The sequence below is a fragment of the Rhineura floridana genome, chromosome 4 (genome assembly GCF_030035675.1).
Source record: "Rhineura floridana isolate rRhiFlo1 chromosome 4, rRhiFlo1.hap2, whole genome shotgun sequence".
NCBI classification, from domain to species: Eukaryota; Metazoa; Chordata; class Lepidosauria; order Squamata; family Rhineuridae; genus Rhineura; species Rhineura floridana.
Window position 1 is genome coordinate 182,147,928 of NC_084483.1, and position 9,890 is coordinate 182,157,817.

A 9,890-nucleotide genomic window follows, 5' to 3' on the forward strand; every position below is an offset into this window, starting at 1 on the left:
TGTATATCAGCAGCTGCAGAGTGTGAAATGGCAGGCTTTGTATTACATAGTGTTCATGGGCATGCATTGACACTAGAAGCATCCTTCCCCCCCCCACACACACACAATGAATCATCAAGAATGACAATACTACTAAACGATGGTCAATTTTTTTAGCAAGGGTCCTCAAAAGATAGAGTTTAACCAGCCAGAAGTACAAGAAAAAAGGAACTGTCACTGGTAAATAGGGATAGTTGGAGCATATGACAACATAAAATGGGCAAAGGGAGAAGCCTTTATATACATGGCAGCCAGAACCACTGCCTTGCAAGATACAGAAAAAGACATGTCTTCATTACAAAAGTAAATCTGTTTAGCATCGGTAGCTACCTTATCAAAAGTTCTGAGAACTAAGAACTGAACAACAACTAGAGTTCTCCCAACACAAGAATTTCCAACACCTTCACAAACTTGCAGATGGGGGCTTAGAAACTGAAAGTTATCTAGGCAAGACAGAGGGGTGTGTGGGCAGAAGAACAGCCAATATAAACATAGTCTATGATTCAGTTACAAGGATTACACTCTTCTGAAAATGTAAGTTAGTAATCTGTGAATCCTGCTGGACCCAACCTTGGCCCTAGATGCCCAGAGTTATAGTCATTGCTCTGCCCATTTTTATTTATTTATTTATGATTTATTTATGATTTGATTTATATCCCACCCTTCCTCCCAGCAGGAGCCCAGGGCGGCCTCTGGCCCTGCCCATCAATGGCATGCAGCCCCCAGAAGGTTGACTATGATGGAATGCGACCCTTAATCTGAAAAGATTTCCTCATCCCTGCTTTATATAAAGCATTCCTTCATTCCCACTTGTGGAATGCTCTCCCTTGGGAGGCACATCTGGCTCCATTGTTGTCCATTTTTGGCACCAAGGAAAACCTTCCTTTTTACTTGGGCTTTTAGCCCTTAATTTGAAGACCATCAGGTACTGGTGGCCTCTTTTCATGTGGTGGGTTTTGCAAGACCTATCTGTTATTTGTACAGATGTTTCTAAGGTTGATTGGTTTGTTTGTCATAATTGGTTTTAGTGTTTTATTGTTGTTGTAAGTTGCTTTGGATCACTTTTGTGAGGAAAGCATCATCATCATCATCATCATCATGAGTGCCAATCCTTATGTAGCCAGAATAGCAGCATCCACATCCAAGAGGGAGGTACTGGCAGGCTTGGGGGAACTGCAAGGTTTGTAGAAGTACAAAATCCCCAAATCTTCAAAAGAAGCCTAAGGGGGTGGGGGTAAATAAAAAAATTCCAGTGAGGACTGAGCATGCTCAGTGGCTGCACAATACTGAGTATCTGCTGGGGGAGAAAATGGAGGGAGATAGGGAAATGGAATTGATTCTTCTGAGAAAAGACATGACAGGCTGGAACCTTGAACAGGAGTACTCCACAATGCAACATTTTGTTGCAAGTCTCACTATTAAAAGTATTATGTACAAACATATTAGATGTAAGACGGTGACTAAACAGTATGGAACAGGAATTTGCATTTTCCTGCCATATTGTATACGTATAATGATTTTATTTATCTATTTTAGTTTCCATTATTTATTTTATTTTAAGCATTTTCCCTTAAAAAAATCTATTTACTTATATATTTTTTATTATTTGATTTATATCCCACCCTTCCTCCCAACAGGAGCCCAGGGTGACAAAGGTGATTATTCTAGGTGATTATTATACTGGTGATGGTTTGCATTCACTACAATTGCCTAGACTCTCAATGAAAGCAGTTGACTTTCAGCTATCATATGAACCGACCCATCGAGGATGGTAACTTTGGGGCTGAGCCACACAACAGTTTCCCCACACACACACTGTGGTCCACATTTTGCAATCACTCTGCAAAGCAGAGCACCTTACGAAGCACACATTGAACTCGAGCAGCACCACAAGGTCCAGAATTGCATTTTCTGGGTGCATCAAAGAGCAGAGCCAAACATAGCTTAAACCCATTAACAAGATTATTTCTGTGTGAAAGTCCATCTTGAGACCAATAGCTTGGCCAAGAGCTGCTACACAGTGGCTAAATACATTGGGTTGTATCCAAAGTTTATAGAAACAGAAGGCTGCTTGCACAGTGGAGCTTTTCTGCCCTCTCCACCCCACTACGGGTTCCTAAAAGCCTCTCCTAGGACCCTCACAAAGGGCCAGAGATGCAGCATGAGGACTGCAGTAGGAGATGATAAATGGAGAAAATTGATGGAGAGGCCTTACACAAGCAAAGGTCCCACTCATGCAAGCCGCCTCCTTCTGATCTTCTCCAGTTACCTTTTTCCAATACAGCTGCTCTGTGCTACATCCCAGGCTTTTCCTGAGGGTCCTCCAACCTTGGGATATGCTTTTCAGGGGGCTACAATAGGGAGGAGGGGGCACGAAAGCTCCATCATACAAGCAACCTTCTGCTCCCTTAATTTTTGGATACAACCCATTGTGTATATTCATCCTAAATCTGAGGGAAATGGAACATGAATACAGCTGAATTTTCTTTGCAGCTTGTATCATAATGATGCTTCTGTTGTGTTTAAGACATGTAACAAACTTTTTAAAAAATGAATGGAAAAGATCAAATAAGTTTTATCACATTTAAGTATAAATATTATTTGAGCCTCTGTAGTCAAACAGCTGCATATTCTGAAATATTTATTTCTCTGTTGTGAATATTTTCCCAACAAAACAATGACTGATTTAATGAGAATCTTGAATTTTTGATCATGTTTATGCCAAAGGTGATTTATTTACCATTTTAAATCAAAATGTATAAATGTTCTTAATGTTCTAGGGAAAAGCAATGATATTTGCTCCGCTCAGAGGGAATACTCTAAACCAGTTTTGTAATATAGCTGAAAAAGCTGGTTTCTCTGTCCAAAGACATGAAAATTATGATGAACACATTTCAAACTTCCACTCCAAGGTTAGTTTTCTGCTTATGTTAGATAACACTTTAATCCGCATTGCATTTTGAAGAGATCATGGTCCTTTTGGCAGGTAACCTAAATGTTTGATTAAAGTACTCTTAGGTATGCTGCTTCTAAATAGCTATTTTTTGTATCTGATTATTCTGCATGGAAGAACCATCCTTTATCTTTACAAGTCTAGAAGAGCTTTATAGAAGCTTCTCCTGTTTACCATTTCCTCAGAACTAATCTGTTCATTCATAAGGGTCTAATTCAAAACATTCAGATGTTTAATTTAGCTCATTTCATTCACATCTATGGCGAGCAAGCACATTCATTTTAAGCCGAAAGCTTGAAGCTGTTAACTCCCATTAAATGCTGGAATATATGGAAATAAATAGGAGGTGAATGTCTAATTGTATCATATTGTGGTTTAAATCCTTATCTAACTGTTTTATGGGTGGATGAGTTGACAGCTTCAAACTGCTAAATCTCATACCGAATTTCACTGTGGTGGGGTTATATGTCAGATCAAGGCACTACAAGATTTAGGTCAAAGGCTCTTATCTGAGTGTGATTTCTAAGCTTGCTTACATAAAGCAACTGTTATCATTCTTTGCTTTTATTACATATAGATGTAGTCAGAGAGAAGGTGTCACAGAAAACTTAAGAATTCTCTTATTCTTCCATACTTAGCACCCTACTGATCAAAATAAAAGTTCTTACTTGGGGGCAGATTTAGTTCACTATACTACTGACACAGAGAATTAAACTCTGTCAGATCTACTTCCTTTCCCTTTTCTTCTTCCTTTTCTCCTTCTCCATCTCTATGGAAGGTTCCATCAAGAAGGCAGCTGGAACTGTTCCGTGGAATTTCCATCTCTTGTGATCAGTCCCATATACAACAAACCATGGATAGGAGCAATGGTGATCATCTGGTTACAGGAGAGAACAGGAAGCCAATGTTCTGATTCTCATGGCTTATGATGTCTGCCAAGTCCCAGTTCAAACGAAGCTTTGCAGAGTGCTGCAGGATGGAAAGACATCACCAGCAGCTCCTTTCACAGGTTCCTCTCTGACTTAGGCCAGAAGGCACAGGTGGAGCTGAAATGGTCAAGTGCCACAGCAGTATTGTATTTTCACAATGCTGCATTAATTAGGCTGCCATTATGGTTTTCTCTGTGCTTAATGGCCCCTGTTGGCTCACACTTTTATTAGAATTGTGCTCTGTTTTATTGTAGCTGCTCTTGTCTCATTCTAATAGATGGCTCCAGTCCATAGGCTCAAAATTCCCTACAAAGACATGGCCAGGCATGGCCCATAACATTAATACTAATTAACTATTAGCTATGGGGCGGTCAAGGTTCTAGTCTTGGTGTACAAAGCCCTATACAGCTTGGGACCAGGATACCTGAAAGACCGTCTTATCCCTTATATATCCAGTCGATCACAGTGCTATGCAGGTGAGGGCCTCCTGCAGATAACATCTTATCAGGAGGTCTGTTCTGCACAACTTAGGAAACCCTACCTTTAGTGTGTTGGCACCTACCCTATGGAATTCCCTCCCCTAAATACTAGACAGGCACCATCTCTGTTATCTTTTTGGTGCCTACTGAAGACCTTCCTCTTTCAACAAGCCTTTTAAATAGAGACCTTATCCCAGTCTGCGTCTGTGTTGGAATTGCTTTTTAAGATGTTTTTAAAGCTTTTCTAAAAAAATGTTTTTAAAGATGTTTTGTTTTAATATCTTTTTAAGAATGTTTTGTTTCAATATATTTTAAAGTCTGTTTTATGGTGTTTTAAAGTGTTTTTAGTGCTTTTGTTTGCCACCCTGGGCTCCTACTGAGAGGCAGGGTGGGATATAAAAAAAATTGAAAACCTTAGCTGGATGTAAAGCCAAGGGTTAATATGGTATCCAGAGCATTTTACTTGGACGCTGTGAAGTAAGGATTATTCAATCTGCATCATCAGTAGGGTTGCCAGGCCCAGCCTCCAAGAGGTCTTCTGTATCTTTAAAAGTTGTGCAGGGGGAAGGGAGAATTTCACCTTGTGGTTTTTCCCATTACAGTGTTGCAAGAAAGACTGCACTTGGCTGAATTTTCTCTTCTCTTAAAGATACAGAACCATTCTCAGGCCCTGAGCCTGGCAACCCTAATCATCAGGCTGATTCCGTTGGAGAGATGGGAAGTGGGGCTTGTTCATAAGCTCTGCTGAAAGACAAGCTGCATCAGGCACCTCCAGCCCCTGAGCTGTTTCTGTGCCAGCTGGTCATTATAAGAACTGCTATTTAAGAATTGCTTTTTTCCTCTTCCCTCCCCGTCCCTTTCCCTTTCCGTGTTATGTTTTTTAGATTGTAAGCCTGCTGGCAGGGACTGTCTTGTTTTATGTATTGTATGTAAGCCACTCTGGAAGCCTTTTTGGCTGATGAGCAGGGCACAAACGCTCTAAATAAATAAAATAAATAAGTAAATCATGAAGCCAGTGTAGGACAGTTAAGTTACAGGCAGGCCAGGCTCTGAGATCCATAAACCATGAGGGAGCTATCGTATAACTTCCATATGAAGAAAGGCTAAAGTATTTGTACATTTTAGTTCAGAAGAAAGCTAAAGGGAAATGCAATAGGGAGCATAATGCTAGAGCTTAAGTTCATCCAATGAAAACTAACTGGCAGCAGCATCAGAACAGGCAAAAGAGAAAATAAGTCTTCATACGTCATTCATTTATGAAACACAGTGCCCCAAGATCTGCTGAGGGCCACTAGCTTAGATAGACCTATAGAGGATTTGTACAAGGCTAGGTCTATCAATGGCTATTATGGCTAATAGTCTGAAGGAATCTTCAGGATTAGAAGCAGTACGTCCTTGATTACTAGTTGTTAGCAGGCTTCGAGAAGGCATCTGGTTTGACTACTTGTTGAAAACAGAATGGTGGTCAGAGTTGTTGCGCTGTGTGTAGTTGTGTTGCTTAATTTCGTTTAAAAGCAGCACCACAGCAGCAGAGAGTAACAGCAGATGTTGAAATACGAGTGTGCCAGCATGTGCGTGCGTTTGCCTAAGAAAGCAGGCTTGTACCCTGCATCAGCATCACTGAGACTGGAGACTTAGTAAAATAAGAAAAGCTACTTTATTTATAGAAATACATAGTAGATAGAAAAAGGCAAACCTAGTTCTAACTAGCTAAGTTGGAGGCATAACTCCCAGGTGTAGGAGTCAGCCCCATGCTCGGAGAGAGAGCAGAGACAAAGGGAGTCTCCTCTCTCCTGGACAGACAGAGGACAAAGGAATTGAAAGGGCGGAAGGAGGAGGGGCAGGTAAGCTTCCCTAAAGGCGTCACAGTCTAGCGACAGAAGGAAGTCAGTCAGAGCATCACAGGTAAAAGGTAAACAAAGCCTATCCGTCTGGAGGACCCTAGCTCTATCTTCCTTCTAGAGCTTAAACAAAAGAACAAAACAGGAGTTGCTCTTGCCCCACTTCCAACACCCCTTCTCAAGGAGTGTTTGGTTCACTCCACGAGATTCGTCTTGTCTCGCAGCTTGCAATGTCTTGACTTTGCCCAACGCCTTTCGCGAGAGTTTCTGCAGTCATGTCTGGTGGGTGCTTCACGTCTATGTACTTGGTGCGTGAACTCACCCCTTCTGACTCCAAGAGTCCGTTGCATCCTTGCTTGCTTCCCAGTCCCTTTTGGTTGGTGAGCAAGTTCTTCAGCACAGGTATCCCACTGCTCCCACCACATGTGGCTTGGTAACAGTACTCATATGCAGGCTTTTCTTTAGCATTTGGCTTCTTCTTGAATTTCCTCTTGTAGCCTGCAGCTTTCCTTCCTTGAGGAAGCTTGGTTGGTGTCCAAGTTTTACTTTGGTGTAGAGATTCCAGCTCTTCCTTGGCTGGCTGCCTCCACCTCTCAGCTTCGGCTTTGGGTAAGGCATCAATCTCTTTCCAAGTCTCTGGTTCTGGAAGTTCATCTCTCACAAGGTAAGCGAGTCTCAGGTGGTACACCTCTGTTGGTACGTTCAGAGTGTCTGGGTGCTGGTGCTGCGGCTGCCCCTTCTGGCTCTGATGCCTGTTCTGGCTCTGTTGCCTGTTGTGGCTCAGTTGCCTCTTCTGATTCATACTCCTCACCTTCCTCTGCAGGTATATTGTTATACCTTCTGTGGTAGAAGAATAACTCAGCTTCTTCCTTTTTGCTGTCATCCATTTGGTGTGGCGCCCCTTCTGGTCGGTGTGTGCACTTTTTTTCATCAAAATGGACAGCTCTGCATACTTCAGCTTTGCCAGTTTGGGGATCTATTACTCTGTATCCCTTTTTCATTGGAGAATATCCAATAAAAATCACTTCCCTGGCAGTGTTGTCAAGTTTGGATCTCTTTTCCTTTGGGATGTGCACAAAGGCCCTGCACCCAAATACACAAAGGTGTGACATACTTGGTATCCTGTCATGCCACAGTTCAAATGGTGTTTTGTTGGTTGCAGATGCAGGAAGTCGGTTCTGCAGGTAAGTGGCAGTAACTGCAGCTTCTCCGCAGTACCTCTTTGGTAACTGCACACCATCCAACAGGGAACAAATCATTTGTTCAAGGGTCCTGTTCATTCTCTCCGAGACCCCATTCTGCTCTGGGTTATATGCGACTGTAGTGTGGTGCTCTATGCCTTCCTCACGGAGAAAGTCTTGCGTAGCTCTAGACACATATTCTGCCCCATTGTCAGATCTTATGATCCGTGGCTTTCTGCCAAATTTGTTGGACACAATTCTAACATAGTCCTTCAGTTTTTGAAGTACTTGACTTTTCTCCCTTATCAGATACATTGTAGTATACCTGGAGTAGTCATCTATAAAAGTCAGCATGTATAAATTTCCACCTTGGGAGGGCATTCTCATTGGCCCACATAGATCTGTGTGGATTAACTCTAGAGGTCTTTTGGTTTTCCTCTCACTTTTCTTAGGAAATTTTGGCCTCACACTTTTAGTTTTAATACAGCACTCGCAAGTCTGTGTACAATTGCACTGTCTCACTTTGAAGCCTCTTGCTAAATTCTCTTTTTCAAGAGCATCAACTCTTGTTAAGCTGGCATGACCCATCCTTCTATGCCAGGTATGAAGGCATTGAGAACCATTGGTTTCCTTGACCACATTGGCTTGCATAGTTTCCAAGCAATGAAGAATTAAAAGTCCATCTTTCACTTTTGCAGTGCAACTTATTACTCCTTTACTTTGAACATGACAAAATTCTCCACTAATATGAAATTTGCCTCCAAATTTTAATATTCTGGTGAAACTGATTAGATTGTCCTTAAAGTCTGGAACATAAAGAGAGTCCTTCAATTCTATCTTTCTTTTCTCATGTCCCATTTTACACAATAATTCCGCTGTCCCTTTTTCTTCAGAGAAAATTTCCTCTCCAGACGCTGTCAGTATCTTTTGCCTGTGATTTTCAAAAATTTTAAACAGGTTCCTATCATTTATCACATGTGATGTGGATCCTGAGTCAATTAAAAATCTGCTTTTACAGTCACTCTCGCTTGGATAAGGCACACAGCTAAAATCCTCTGGTGAAGACATTCTTTGCCTTTGTTTAAACTTAAAATCAGTTTGCCTGGGGGCCTCTCTCATCTCAGCTGGCCTCTGTTTGAAGTCAGGCCTTTCTCTCGTCTGCCCCCTATCACAATTTCTTTGAAAATAGTTTTGAGAGCCACATTTGAAACACAGATCCCGCCTGTCTCCTCTCCTTTGTGTTTGTTTGTTTGTTGCATTGCATTTGTATACCGCCCCATAGCCTGTTTATGCCATCTATCCTGTTGTAGTGTTGAAAATGGATAGTCGCTGGACTATAACTCCCAAAGGTCGCAGCCAGAATGGCCAATGGTCAGCAACTACGGGAACTGTAGTCCAGCAACATCTGGGGAACCAAAGGTTGGGAAAGGCTAGTCCCAGCGTGATGCCCTCTAGATGTTTTGAACTACAACTCCTATTGACTGTGCTGGCTGGGGCTCGTAGGAATTGTAGCCCAAAACATCTGGAGGACACCAGGCTTAGACCCTAGAATCTTTTATGGTGGGCTTGCTGAGACTACAGGAGCTATTTTTTTTCCTGGGTTTTTAAATAGGATTGCCGTTTGCTGTGGAGTTGGTTGTGAAAGGGTCTTCTGGTTGCTGCTCTGAATAAGCTTTCTGAAGTCTCAACAGGTATCGTGTTGCTCTTGGGTACTCTCAAACACCCCTTCCCTAAGTGGGGATTTATTAGAGTCTTGGTCAGTCCATGACACCTGTGTTGTTGGTTGGAAAGTGACTCATGACAGTTCCCTTAGCTCCCTCACCGCTGGCTCCTGATCTTGTCATATGTACAGCCCAACATCCTGGAGGTATGGCACTTTCCACTACCACTTTCCTTTTGCTTCCGGGTCTAAGAGATGTGGAAGTACAGGAAACAGGAAGAACTGCTTCCCCACTGCTGCTTCCCTTGGTCCTGGGACTTCTAGGGCACTGTGGTGGACATCACCAAGCCTCCCACATGTTACGCTGTGCACGTCGTTCCTTGCCTTTTGTCTGTGTTAAAAGTGTCAAGCAGCCTTTCAGGCAAAGGGAAGACAGAGGCACGCAGATTTGTCCTGTCAATGGACAATTCTTTCTCTTTCCTTCACCGCACATTCTGGCTGCTGGCTAAGTGCTGCCTTGTGTTAAAGACTCAAAGCATTTTCCCTTCAATTAAGACTGCTGGAAGAATTTGAGGCACCTATCTCCCCACTTCAAAACTATTCCAGGTCCATGCTGTCAGAAGCAAAAGCAAATCATCTGTACTGAGTTTCACAAATGGGGTGTATCAGTACACAGCAAGTAATCCCATCAAATTCTGGTGCCACTTTGGTTCCTCATGCCTACACTTCCTTTACCTTTGACACCATCTGCATGTCTTGGGATTACAACAAGGAACTCAGGAATTGTTTGCCTGCCACCTCCTGAGAT

General features: G+C 42.4%; 1 protein-coding gene across 3 annotated transcripts in view; it reads left to right on the forward strand.

The window, feature by feature from the left end:
• Positions 1-9,890, forward strand: part of CAMKMT (calmodulin-lysine N-methyltransferase) — a 455,076-nt gene that overhangs the window by 436,764 nt on the left and 8,422 nt on the right. For 2 of the 3 annotated variants that reach the window (XM_061625416.1, XM_061625418.1), the window contains one exon: positions 2,820-2,951. The exons of the other annotated variant lie outside the window; for it this stretch is intronic. In XM_061625416.1, coding sequence (XP_061481400.1) covers positions 2,820-2,951 — 132 coding nt within the window. The remainder of the gene's footprint in view (positions 1-2,819; positions 2,952-9,890) is intronic. 3 annotated transcript variants of the gene reach the window in all.